The following is a 14,013-nucleotide window of genomic DNA, read 5'->3' as shown; positions in this document are numbered from 1 at the left end:
AGGGGCGTAACCACACATAAAAATTAAAACTGAAATGCTGTGCCGAGAGCCAGAGGAGTAAGTCTATGATCAGTGTGGGCTGGAGAATGGAGTTAGTCAGAAGTTTCACAAAACAGGTAAATTTTTGCTTAGGCTCTGACTGGATCTCCAGGCTGGTAGGTGGTGAGGGTGACAAACAAGGGTAGGGAAGCAGGTAAATGGAAGGGAGAGACTGTATGCTGTTTGTGAGCTCTTGTGTAATGCAATGGTCTGGCAGCCATGAGACCTGAGATCTAGTTTCATCTCTGTCACTTATTCGATGTGAGTTCCTAGAGGAGTTGCCTCAAGCTCTGTACCTTCTTAGGAGTAGAGTTTCTTCTAGCTCCAGATAGTAAAGGAAATACACATCAAATCTGTCATTTCCACCACCACTCACCCATCCTGCCTCCTTTGATTTTCAGAGAAAGCCTGTTGTTAATGGAGAGTGCATGTTGATTTGAGAGGAAGAGCATTTATTTAGGCAAAACATGACTTCCCCAACTATGCTAATTTTTACAGATTTGAGAATGTTTTCCACCTGAGGCAAAGCCAAAGGCAGATTTACATAACGATTGGTATAAAAGCTACATCACCTCTCACTCAGTTTTTCAGCCTGCACCCAGGATGGGAAGAAGCCTCTGAAGCACAAATTTATGTAATGTGAAACTTTCCCTAAGAAGTACCAAATTGCATACTTAAGTACTTGTAACCAGGGATATGTTCAATGTTTTATAAGTACAGTGTAATTTTCAGAATCCACAGGCAATTTGCCTCCCGTGGAGAAATCCTCCTCAATGACTACTACATCCTCCTGCCAAAGGAAGATGAAACTCTGCTGTTTTAAAGGCAATGCCTTCCCTTTTTACCCCCTTGACAGTTTTAACAGCTCTTTCTTTCCCTTCCTTGTCTCTCGCTCTCGCTCTCTCTCCTGCCGTCTTCCTTCTTTCTCTTCATTTTCTTTCTGTTCTTTCTTACCTCTCCTTTCCCTTCTCTCTCTCCCTCTCTTCTCTCTCCCACTTCTTCTGTCCCTGTTTCTCTGTCTCTCTCTCTCTATTTCTAAGTTCCTTTCATTTTTCATATATAAGGCAGCTACACTCCCTCTCTTTTCCAATTATCCATTGAAGTTAAACTTCCCTCTATAACCCTTATTGACAAAGTTTTTTTTTTTTTCCCTTTCTGGGAATCTACATTCAGACAGTTGAAATCTTTCTTGTCAGCTTGAACTCATGGAAAAGAACCAAAGGTGTGTTCAGGTTGCATAATAATAAGAATAATGAAAATTCATGTCAACATGTCAACAAGAAGCCCATGAAAGTGAGACCACACAGTACATTGTTTTATTAATACACCAGTTGAGTAAAAATGTGAAATCTGTCAGCTAGAGAAGCAGAAAATGAGAAGTCTCCGTTAGTATTCTGAAAAGCAAGCTCTTCATTGAGTCAATTAGTTCTTGCATTTCATTCTGGAAATGCAGGAGTTAGATTCTTCACAGGGTTTTTCATTCTCTTCCGCGGTCTGCAACACGTCTTTTTTACCCTGTTGTTTCAGAAATAGCTTTGCCATCATTTAAATGTCATTGGTAGATACCTCTTGAACTCTCATCCTCCTCTCCTCTTCATGTAACCCTTCTCTGTCTTCCACAGAGCCCCAAATGTGAACTTTCAGCCTACATACCAATCAAAATGTGTTTTTCATTTTTTAATTTAGAGCTGCCTAGAGATGGTATTACTAATGGCCATGATTTTTATGCTTTCAGAAATAACAAGATTATTCAGGACCAAAAGTACAGGCATTCATTTTCTTTCTTTCTTTCTTTCTTTCTTTCTTTCTTTCTTTCTTTCTTTCTTTCTTTTGCAGTGAGAATAATGTTTATTGAGAATGGCTCATTACAAACAAAAAATATATATGTAGAAAATCTCTGCAATGCAAAAGATCCCTTTTGTCCCTGTGTGGCTGGAGTGAACAAAACCAACTGTCCAGTGTGGCTTTGCTGGGCTCCCTGCATGTGGGCAGGGGTCATGGGTGCCACGTGCCATGGGCAGACGTTCCTGAAGCCTGGGTTTTCTCCAGCCTTGTTTTCATGACATGTGCAAGAACAGGTTTGCATTTGCATCCCATTCCCATGACCCTCCCAGGCAGACGGTACTATCGCAGGCACAGGTAGCTTTCTTGTTAATCTTCTAGAGGGTGACCTCTAATATGTGGCTGGCCCCGGGGACTCAGATGCTGTGACCACCCTCTGTGGAGGCTGCTTTCCATGACAGTTCCACCAGTCATCCAAAGCGTCACTTCTTCATGGCTTTCCTTGATGCATCTATTCTCACCACAATTTTAGCCAGACCCTTCCTGAGGATTTCCAAATCCCACAGCTGCCACACGTGGTATTCCTGGGTATGAAACTGGAGCTCCCTGGGATCTCGGGCCACCCAACATTAAGGCAAAAGAGTAAGAACAGTCTGAAGACACTGCTAATCTCCGACACCAAGGTGGCTAACCTATTAGCTAACCAGCTAACAGCACCTCCCTCTGGGCCAAAGGCTGCATCTGGTGTTGAGGAGCAAATAGGCTGGGTGGTCTGACGGCCTTCTTCAGCAAAGCCCGTCTCTGGCCCCCAGAGCAGCCATGGTGGGGAGGTGCCAGCTGGCTGCTGGGAGAAGATGCTGAGCCTGTTTGCAGTCCAGAGGGGTAGCAGCTGCCACTGCATCATGCCTTGGCCAACAAGAGACCAAGACGCAGGGGGACGGGGCAGTGTGGTTACTGGGGCAGCCCTGCTCCTCTACCAGACAGCTCATGAGGGGTGGGTGTCCTTGTCTCCTTTGGGAATGATCCAGTTCCCTTTGTTTTTCAGAGCAGATCTGGATTCAAAACCCAACCCCATCACTGTCCTGGACAAACTCTCCCCAGACTGATGGCCAGATTTTGTCTGTAAGGTAGGGTGAGGGGCCCTGGCACTCAGCATCCTCAGCTGTGAGTCCCTTTCTCTTTGAAAGGGAACTTGGGCTGGCTTCTCTGCTCTGTGAAGAGAGGTGTCAGTGGTTCCGAAGTACCTATAATCTATTATTGTCTTACTTGAGGGTAACTCTCACTCCCCACAAGTGGAAAAACTTAATTCTCAAAGAAACCAAACAAGCCCCACCCCCCAAGAAAAGAAAAAAAAAAATTTAAAAAGTAGGAAACAGCTCTAGTCCATGCTATGTGCAGTGCTGTGTGATCCTGGGCAGGTACCATCCTTCTCTGTCAAGACGGAAAAGCCTCAACATTCTGTGCAAAAGGTCCTGGCATGAATATTAGGGTGAGTGGGAGGCCAACGGCTGTCTCCCACCATGGCCTCAACAGCAGGCCCTAGCACCCCAGCACTCAGCCCTGTGAGGCCTGGGGCTCCCCATGCCCGGATAATGGGCCCCACTATCAGAGCTTATGCTAGTGTCAGGAGGCCTCATGGGTTAGGGGGGATCTTTGGGACACAGGTGGCTGGCTGTGTCTGGCCTTCTGGGTCAGGCATTCTTGTACACTCAGCACTGCCAGCTAGCAAGAGTCAGGGCCCTGTCTACTCCCCTGAGGGCCCTCTACTCCACAGTGCTATGGTACCTAGAGGGTGAGGGGTACGGGGCCCAGGGTCCTTCTGGCCTGAGGCCCAGCCATCTCCAGGGCCCAGAGGCCTCACAACCAGCCACAGGAACTTGGGTGGGTTCCCATCTTGTGGCAGGAGGGAGTGGTGGCATCCACCAAAGGGCCCAGGGAGGTCTGTAGCACTTCTGGGGGTAGGCAGTTCTTAGCAAGGCCTGGAGCAGCCCACAGTCCTGGGGGCCAGAGTTGGCTACATGGTCTCCAAACACGTGGATACCATCCTGACAAGTGGCATCTCCAGCGTTCAGCCCCCAGATCTGTGGGGAGACAAGCTCAGGCTTCTCCTGTGCCCTGGATCTGGTATGCAGGCAACAAGGGCACCCACAGGGCTGGAAGTCCCCTGGGCACAGTTCAAGTCAGGCTTGGGGTCCTAGGAGAAGCTCTACTCAGATGCTCTGGGGACACCTCCACCAACCAGCAGGTGCATAAGGTAAGTGGCAAGATGACACACGCAACGCTGGCAGACAAAGCAGGCATGCCTCCAGTGTCAAGAATTTCCTGGGGCTTTGTCACACAGGCCAAGGCTGCAGTTCTGCATCCAAGCCCGAGCATCTCGGGGCCTGGGCCAAGGCCTCCTGAGTTGGCCAGGCTAGGGTGGGGCAGGGTGGGGAGCCAGGGCCTGGGCACACCAGGCTCCTGCTGTCAGCTATCCAGGTAGACTAAGAGGATGTCCTCATCTGTGCCGTAACTGGTTCTGGCTCCCTCGAAGTTACTGATGCTGGTGCTGCACATTCGGTCGGCGTAGGCTGGATTGTTGTAGAAGATGCAGCCCGTGGCCCGGCTGTAGCCGCACAGCACGATGAAGTGGCCCTGGTAGTCAGGGGTGCCACAGAAGCAGCGGTGGCCACTGGGGGCAAAGCAGGAGTACTTGACAGGACTGGAGCAAAGGTCGCAGTGCAGTACCCCAGAGTTCACCAGCACGATGGCCACGTGGCCCTGTGCCAGGTGCTCCTGGATGTCCTGCACGCTCACTGTGCATTTCTCCACGAGCACCTTGCAAGCCTTGGCTTGTGCAAACAACTGGTTCACCCGGGTCTCCTCTGTGTCAAAGTGCTTCCTGTAGAAGGACTGGTTCTTGTAGCCCTTGTCAACACCCAGGGTCTGTGTGCAGAAGCGGTGCCTCACACCAAAGTGGCGCATCAGGTAGGCCAGATCAATGGTCCAGATGTTCCTGGTTAGCTGCAGCTCCCGCAGGGCACTCTCAAACTCATTGTCGTCCACCTGGCCCAGGTACCGCAGCACCATCTTGGAGCAGGCCAGGCCGCAGTCCCAGTGGGAGAGCTGCTGGATGATGGGCACGGGCAGCTGCACAAAGTCTCCCGGCTCCAGCGGTGGCCCCGCTGCCTCCACCTCCGTCCTCAGGCCCCAAGGCCCCCGCCCGGCTGCAGCTTCGGCTCCGAGTGGGGCGGGAGCAAGGCTGGTGCGTGGCGGGTTCCTCCGCCGCCGCCACAGCCAGAGCCACAGCCGCCGCCGCCAGCGTGGCAGGGAGAAGACGGCATTCATGGTCTTATTTGTCTTCAGTTGATTTCCATCAGAAGGATTGTCAAATGTAAGGCTGAAGGAAAATGAATATATCGTAGGTAAGATGTCCTATTACTTTCTTTCATATCAATCATTTTTAGTGTTTGCAAGTCATCAAAAACAACTAAAACAACCAACAAAACAATAACAGATGCCCAACAAACTTCTAGGTACTTGCGTGTTTTTCTTTCTTGAGATCTATCCACTCTAAATTTGATTTATCATCATTGGATTCTGTTGAGCTTGGTGGGTAGTTCTGATGACGTAGGGAACTTGTTTGTTCCCCTAGTATAAGTCAAATAATTGTGGCACATTAATTCATTTATACATTTTGATCATTTTTAGATGTACCTGTCCACAAAGGGGTGGGGGTTGATGTTTACTGCTCTGGTTCTGTGCTTAGTAATGTAATCAACAAAAAATTAAAAAAAAACAAAAAACAAAAGGAAGGCCCAGATATGCAGGGTTTCTGAGGAAAATTGCAAAGGTGTTTTGAACTTTGGCTGCCTTACTTGGAACTGCTCCAGAAAACCTATAACATGTGGTTACTGTAATTATAAACCACAACCATTAGAGAAGTTCATAGTTTTTAATTATTCACTAAGAAAAAATAATTACTATACTCATACTATTGAACAAGCTTTGCATTAAATTATTAATATAAAATACAGGCTGTACCTTCAAAGTATTCATAGGCCCTTAATTATTTTTTTTTACTTTTTATTTTATTTTTAAGTAATCTCTACACCCAACGTGGGGCTCAAACTCACAACCCCAAGATCAAGAGTCATATGCTCTACTGACCCAGCCAAAGCCTCCATAGGGCTCTTATTTTTAATCTATCATGTTCAAAAGTGTCATGGTTGATGTCCTCAAGCTCAGAATAACAAGGTACAAATGGATCTCCATTTCATCTTATTTTTTCTTGGAGGCTAACCTCTAAGTAGACAGGAATAAGACTTCCTTCACATACTCATAATATATAAGGCCAAACTCATTTGGGCATAATCACTCTGTAGATGACACAAAGATACAGTTTGTCTCCAGAGAAAGCAATCTCTCAAGCATTGTTTTATGAGATAAAACAAGAAAAAATAAAGAAAACTATCTTTTTCATTCATACTACCATCGTCTTGTGTCAAGTACTCATTATTTCTCACTAATGTTAATCTAATACCTCTTACTGTGTCTTGTCCCCTTAAATATATCATATATCCTCTACACTACCTATAGAAGCATGTGTCTACAAATACAAATCATATCACTTCATTCCCCTGAGGAAAAAAAGTATGGATTGCTCACCATATCATTCAGATTTGATTCTAAATACAGCACTTTAACTCCCTTTATCCACTAGTCCCAACATACTTTTTTTTTTAAATCTCATCTCCAACTGGAGCCCTCTACACACACAGACTACAACCACACTGCCCACAAAGTTTAACAAGCAAGCAGCATAAGCTCAAATCTCCATGTATTTACTCACAGCTACTCCCACTACCTGAAGTACATTTTCCATCTAACGAAATTCATTTTATTCATTGCAGCTCACCTCCATGCCACTTTTATTAAACCCACCCTGATTCTTTCAGTTGAAATCAATCTGTCTTTTTTAAGTAACCCCTTGCCCAAGCACTTTGTTTAAACCCTTGTTATAGCATGTAGGTCATTCTAGTACGTGCAGATGGGAGCAACATCCTATGTCTTCTTGGGTGAGTTTCAGTAGTTTGTGTCTTTCTGAGAATCAGTCCATTTCTTCCAGGCTATCTGATTTGTTGACATGTAGTTATTCATAGATACCCTCAAAATTATTTTCATTTTTATATTTCCATAAGGTTGGTAGTAATGTCCCTGCTTTCATCTCTGATCTTAGCAATTTTTAAAATCATTTTTAAAAAGATTTTATTTATTCATGAGAGATACATAGAGAGAGGCAGAGACATAGGCAGAGGGAGAAGCAAGCTCCCCGCGGGGAGCCCAATGGAGGACTCAATCCCAGGACCCTGGGATCACAACCTGAGCTGAAGGCAGACACTCAACCACTGAGCCATCCAGGTGCAACTTGACCTTAGTAGTTTTGAGTCTTCTCTGTTTTCTTGATCAAGCTAACTAAAGGTTGAGGTAACACCCTAAATAATCTTTTGTCTTCACGTGTGTATGGTAATTCTGCTTGTGGCTGCAGTACACTTTTAGTAATATCTAAGCTAGCTTCACAGTGACAGCTCTGACAATACATGTGCAGTGTACAAACTCAACTATTATCAATATATCAAAATACTTGATATGGAAAGATTAAAAGTTTAACACAAATTCATATTATGATAAGAAATTGTAACATTAAATTTACCAATGAAAAAACAGATAAACTGAGTTTTTTTCCAAAGTATCTAAATATACCCTTTAATTTCTTCACCTTTAAGAAAATTGAGGTATAATTTACATATAACATCACTTTCAGATGTACAACATAATGATTCAATATTTGAATAAATTGTGACATGATCACCACAATAAGTCTAGTTAATTTACACTAGCATAGGTAATTACAATTTTTTTCTTATGATGGGAACTTTTTAAGATCTATTCTTTTAGCTACTTTCAAATAGGCAATACAGTATTAATTTCTATATCTTTATTAACTACAGTCACCATGCTGTACATTGCATCCTTGTGACTTATTTTTAATTAGAATCTTCTACCTTTTGACTACTTTTACCCGTTCTACCCACTCCCCACACCTGCAACCACAAATCTGTTCTTTGTATTTGTGAGCTTGCTATTTTTTTTGACTCTACTTGTTAGTGAGATGATAAGGTTATTTGTTTTATCTGATTTATTTCTTTTCACATACTGCTCTCAAGTTTCAACCATGTTGTGGCCAATGGCAAGATTTCATTCTTTTCATGGCTGAATAATAGTTCATTAAATATATATACCACATCTTCTTTATCCATTCATCCATCAATGGACACAGGTTGCTTCCATGTCTTAGTTTCTGTAAATAATGCTATAATAAACATGAGGATGCATATATCTTTATTAGTTCATTTTCATTTTCTTTGGATAAATACCCAGAAGTGGAATTGCTGGTTCATATAGTACTTCTATTTTTAATTTTTCTTTAAAGATGATAGATAGATAGATAGATAGATAGATAGATAGATAGATAGATAGAATAGAGAGATTTTAAGAGTGCATGTTGTGGGTAGGGGCAGAGGGATAAGGAAAGAGAGAATCTTAAGCAGACTCTGTGCTGAGTGTGGAGCCTCACATGGGGCTTGATCTCATGACCCTGAGATCACAATCTAAGCCGAAACCAAGAGCTAGCCACTCACCTGACTGCACCAAACAGGCACTCCTATTTTTAATTTTTTGAGGAATCTCCATACTGTTTTCCATGGTGGCTGCACTAATTCTTATTCCAACCAGCAGTGCATGAGCACTACTCCTTAGTGGATAGCTGAATGATTTATCTTCAAGACTGCTATCTTCTACTTGCTCAAATCTGCTGTTGAGCTCCTGTAGCGAATTTTAAATTTTAATTGTTTTACCTTTCAGCTCTAGAATTTCTATTCCGATCCTTTTTAATAATTTCTATATCTTTATTGACAATTTCTATTTGACATCATTGTTTTGGCTTATTTTTAGTTCTTTGTTTATGGTTTCCTTCAGTTCCTTGAATGTATATAAGCAGTTGATTTAATTTCCTTTTCTAATATGTCCAGTGCTGGGGTTTCCTCACAGTTTTTATTTCTATATGTTTTTATGTGAATGAATCATAGTTTCTTATTTCTTTTCATACCCTGTTATTCTTATTGAAAATTGAAATTTTGAACATTATAATGTGGAAACTGTAGAAATCACATTTCCTTCCCTCTCTGGAGTTTGTTTTGCCATTTTTAATGGCTTTTTTACTTGTTTAGTGACTTTTTAAAACTTTTTTTGGTAAAATCTGTAATCGTTGTCATGTGTGATCATTGAAGTCTGTCTTCCATTAGTCATATGGTCAGCTACAGTTTTTTGACAGTTTTTTTTATTAAAAAAAATCTGAAGCATAAATAAATAAATAAATAAATAAATAAATAAATAAATAAATAAATAAATCTTCCAGTCTTTACAGATTGAATAAGTGTTAGGACTTTTCTAGGCCATTGATAACTCTGCCTTAGCTTTCACTTCCTGCTTACACAGAGTCTTTAGATCAGCAAAAGGTGATGATTAGGTTTTCTCTGGACTTCCCTGAGGAAGTGGGCAGTCTTGGTCATACCCATGGCCATTTTTAATTCCTGGTATATATAGGGCCTTTTAAAAATCCCTTATTCCATCTCATATCTTCTTTCCTAACATCATCTTTCCCAGGTTTTCTGGTCTGCCTGCTGCTTGCCCCAACTCTTGTTTCTCGCCACAATCTGCCAAGAACTAAAACTTGCACCTTTATTTTTTTTTTTTAAATTTTTTTTTTATTTATTTTTGATAGTCACACAGAGAGAGAGAGAGAGAGAGAGAGAGGCAGAGACACAGGCAGAGGGAGAAGCAGGCTCCATGCACCAGGAGCCCGATATGGGATTCGATCCCGGGTCTCCAGGATCGCGCCCTGGGCCAAAGGCAGGCGCCAAACCGCTGCGCCACCCAGGGATCCCTAAAACTTGCACCTTTAAATACTTCTGAAAATTCCAGTCAAAAAGCCATCCCTGCCCTGGGAACACTCCTCATTAAGCAAAACAGATGCAAGCTCATGGGTTTGTCCTTCATGAACCATCAGGCAGCTCAAATAAGACAACCACAATTCTTTAAGAATAAGGTCTTTATCATTCACTCTGATACTAGCAACCTGCACCATTACCTCATGGCCACTCTCAGTCTAGGAGTTGGCTATTTAAAATGCCACATTACTGTCTTATTGCAAGGCAGCACCTTCTTACTTCATTAAGCCTTACTTTGGTTGTTTCAAAAATTCTACTCTATTCCAGAGTTCTGTAAAAGTTGATCAGGACAGTTTTTACCAGCTCATTAGTTGTTATTGTGGAGATGAAATCCTGTAGTTCCCTACTCCATCATTTTCCAGAAGGCATCTTTTAAAACTAATATATACATTCCATATTGGAGCATTTCAATTTTTCCCCAAAAGATAATGTCAGTTTTTGCTTCTGGCTATAAGGGAGTAAAGGTATATAAAATTAACTTCCAGCCATAAAAAAATTAGAAAATTGGATCACATATATGCAACATCTGTTTTCAGTTATTAGACCGAAATGGATAACATAGGATTATGATCCCAGAAAAAAGAAAAAGAGCTTAGCTAAGCCCTAAAATTACCTGGCTTTCTATCAGGAGGAAATTTCTGGGCCTCAGTGCAGGGAGGGGAAACTCAAACAGAGCCTGGTGTACTTGTTGAGTTCAATAAAATAATATATGAGTTTTAAGAGGCTGAGGTAGCTAGATTTGAAAGGCAGAATACTGCAAAAGAGGGAGCTACAAAGAAAAAGACATCTAGAGATTTGTATGAGTAGCTGAATGTTCATTTGCATACATATAAGGTGAAATCCCCCGATGTCTGGAAAGTACAACTTCTCGAGAAAAAATAATTACAAGTGCTGTAAGCCAAACTATCCCGGAGCTCACACAGGGCAAGGGATCATTTGAGTTCCTATTAAGCAAGGTGAAGAGACCTCACTGACAACACAGAGCATTCAGCATGGGCCCTAGGATTAGGCTTTAGTAGTGGGACAAAATTAGCTCTGGTCCAAAGGATAGTGTAGACCCACCACAAAAAAACTATAGAACAATCAGAGAAAGGAGCAAGGTATCTGCAAGTTACTAAAATGTCTGCCATATGCTTAATATATCCAGTGATTTAAAGAAGGATATAAAGAAAATGAGAAAACAGCAAATTATTTTTTTTAATCTAGAGGTGAAAATGCCATATTGGAAATTAATATTTTACTAAATGAGATTAATATCAAATTAGACATTATAGGAAAACAGATACATGAACTTGAAGATCTAGCAATAAAAATTATCCAACACAAAGCACAGTACAAAGACTTATAAGTCAAGATAACATAAGTAAAACATGACACAATATCAAGTATTCTAATAGACGCATGACTGGATTATATATATAATATATACTAATTAATATAATATAGTAATATATACTATATTATACTATGTGTATATAGTACACATAATATAGTATAGTATATACACTATAGTATAGCATCATATAGTATAGTATAGAATAGTATATACTATGTGTATAGAGCATATATTACTTTATACTATATGTACATATATACAGTATATAATATGTATCTTAGTATATGTATCTTAATTAGTGTATGTGTACTAATATTAGTACAAAGGAAGGAAGGGGGAAATGGAAGCCTACTTTTGAAAGGTTCTTATATTTGACATGAAGTAATACAGTATTATTTGAGGTTAGACAATGATAAGGTAAAGGTATATATTATAAAACTTAGAGCTATGATTATAAGAGTAAAACACAGATGGTTAATTAATAAGCTAATTGTGGAGACAAATAAAATCCTAAATAAATAATTAGTTATTCTAAATGAAGGCTGGAAATTGAAAAGAGGATAAAGAGATGAATCAAAAGCAAAGTTGGAGGACTTACATTCCCAAATTTCAACACTTATGAAAAGTTGCATTAATGATACTGGCATAAGAATAGAAAGACAGATAAATGGAATAAAGTACAGAAATAAACCCTTACATTTATGGTTGATTTATTTTCAATAAACGTGCCAATATAAATCAGTAGGGAAAGGAAAGTCTTTTTAATAAATGGTGCTGAAACAATTGGCTATCCATATGGAAATAAAATCACTTTGAAAATTACCTAACGCCATATGCTAAAGTTATCTCAAATGTATCACAGACCTTAATGTAAATGCTTAAATTATAAAACTTCTGGAAAAAATACCTAGGAGAAAAGTCTTATTAGAGAAGGCAAAGTTTTCTTATAAGGACACAAAATGTATGAACTCTGAAAAATAAATTAACAAATTGGATCTAATCAAAATTGAAAACTTTGTTTTTCAAAGAACACCTATAATACTGAAAAGAAAAGCTCCAAAGCTATTCACAATACTTCTTTCTGACAAAGAATCTGTATCTAGCATATGTAAAGAATCCTTACAAGTCAGTAATAAGAAGATAAGTTCATAATAGTTAAAATAAAAAATGAATGGCAATGCCAAGTGTTCACGTATGTAGAGCAAAGGTAATCCTTTTTTTTTTTTTTTTTTTTTTGAGCAAAGGTAATTCTTATGCACTGATGGTGGGAGCATAAAATGATACAACCACTTTGGGAAACAATTTGACAGCTCCTTAAATGTTAAATGAATAGCATGGAACCCAACAATTCCACTGTAAGGAAATCTATTGGAAAGCAATGAAATACATATTCATACAAAAATCTGAACATGAATGTTCATGAAATCTTGATTCGTCCTAGCCAAAAACTGTGAGCCACCCAAATAAATATCCATCAAATGGTGAATGGATAGGCAAATTGTGGTCTAGACAACAATGGAATCATGCTGAGGAAAAAAAACAATGGGTGACTGATACACAAAATAACATAAATGGACCGCAAAACCATTATGCTCAAGTAAAGGAACCAGAAAAAAAGTAATACTACTCTATGATTCCATTTTTTATAAAGCACTCTAAAGGCCAAATTTAATCTGCAATCACAGAAAAAACAGTGATTCTCTGAGCTGAGGGCTGGAGAAGGATGTTGACTAGAAGGGGCACAGGGAAATCTTCCATGATGATGGGAGTACTGCATATCTTGACAGTGGAGGTTGGTATACAAGTTTATATATCTCAACATGCCTCAAACTGTGATCCAAATGGGGGCACAACATTGTAAGTAAATAATCTTTTAATAAGGTTAAGAAGAAGATGGTTTCTTAAAAGTGAAAAAATAAAACAGTATTTTATGGTTCTGTGTGATATGGTGGCTTTTCTCAGTAATAAGATCGATCTGTGTACCTTCTGTCCTTTGAGGGACACTGCTTATTCCTGCTCCTCCATTTACCCTGGATCACTTGCCTTTACCTGGAACTAGACACCTAGAAAAGAAATTATAGTGTACTCAGTGCAGCCATTTAAACATGCTGGTTTACACAAATTCAAAGGGCACACGGAAGAAGGAAAAAAGGAATAAAAGAGAATGAGAAACAGGAAGGAAGAAAAGGAAGGAGGAATAGAGGAAGGGAAGAAGGGGGAAAATCATGACAGAATAATACAGAGAACATCAAGAGCCATAAGTCTGATCTAATCCTGGCTCTCCCATTGTTTTAGCCCATTCAGGCTGCTGTAACAAAATGCCACACACCAGGTGGTTTATGAACAACAGGAATTAATTTCCCATAGCTCTGGAGGCTGGAAATCCGAGATCAAGGTGCCAGTGTGCTCAGATGAGGGCCCTCTTCTGGGTCTCAGATTTCTTATTATGTCGTTATGTGGTAGAAGGGTCTAAGGCGCTCTGTGGGGTCTCATATAAGAGCACTACTAACTTTCTTCATGAGGACTTCACCTTGAGGATTTGGGCACCTCCAAAGGCCTCACCTTCTTTTTTTAAGATTTTATTTATTTACTCATGAGAGACACACACAGAGAGAGACAGGCAGAGGGAGAAGTAGGCTCTCTGCAAGGAGCCTGATGTGGTACTCGATCCCAGGATCCCAGGATTATGACTTGAGTCGAAGGCAGACGCTCAACCACTGAGCCACCCAGGTGCCTTGGCCCCACCTTCTAATACCATCATATTGGGCATTAAGATTCCAACATACGAATTTGGGGGGATGCAAACAT

At 40.7% G+C, this 14,013-nt stretch overlaps 1 protein-coding gene across 4 annotated transcripts in view; it reads right to left on the bottom strand.

The window, feature by feature from the left end:
• Nucleotides 1–1,127: 1,127 nt before the first annotated feature.
• The window catches only part of LOC111094837 (protein GUCD1-like), a 59,397-nt gene continuing 46,511 nt past the window's right edge, over nucleotides 1,128–14,013 (bottom strand). For 2 of the 4 annotated variants that reach the window (XM_038588127.1, XM_038588126.1), the window contains 2 exons: nucleotides 13,189–13,268; nucleotides 1,128–5,200 (listed from right to left, as the gene is read on the bottom strand). In XM_038588127.1, coding sequence (XP_038444055.1) covers nucleotides 4,288–5,148 — 861 coding nt within the window. In that variant the 5' untranslated portion in view covers nucleotides 5,149–5,200; nucleotides 13,189–13,268 and the 3' untranslated portion in view covers nucleotides 1,128–4,287. The remainder of the gene's footprint in view (nucleotides 5,201–13,188; nucleotides 13,269–14,013) is intronic. The other 2 variants (XM_038588129.1, XM_038588128.1) reach the window with 1 other exon arrangement.

Source organism: Canis lupus, chromosome X (assembly GCF_011100685.1).
Source record: "Canis lupus familiaris isolate Mischka breed German Shepherd chromosome X, alternate assembly UU_Cfam_GSD_1.0, whole genome shotgun sequence".
NCBI classification, from domain to species: Eukaryota; Metazoa; Chordata; class Mammalia; order Carnivora; family Canidae; genus Canis; species Canis lupus.
The sequence above is the reverse complement of the archived record's forward strand: the minus strand, read 5'-3'. Positions and strand labels throughout refer to the sequence as shown.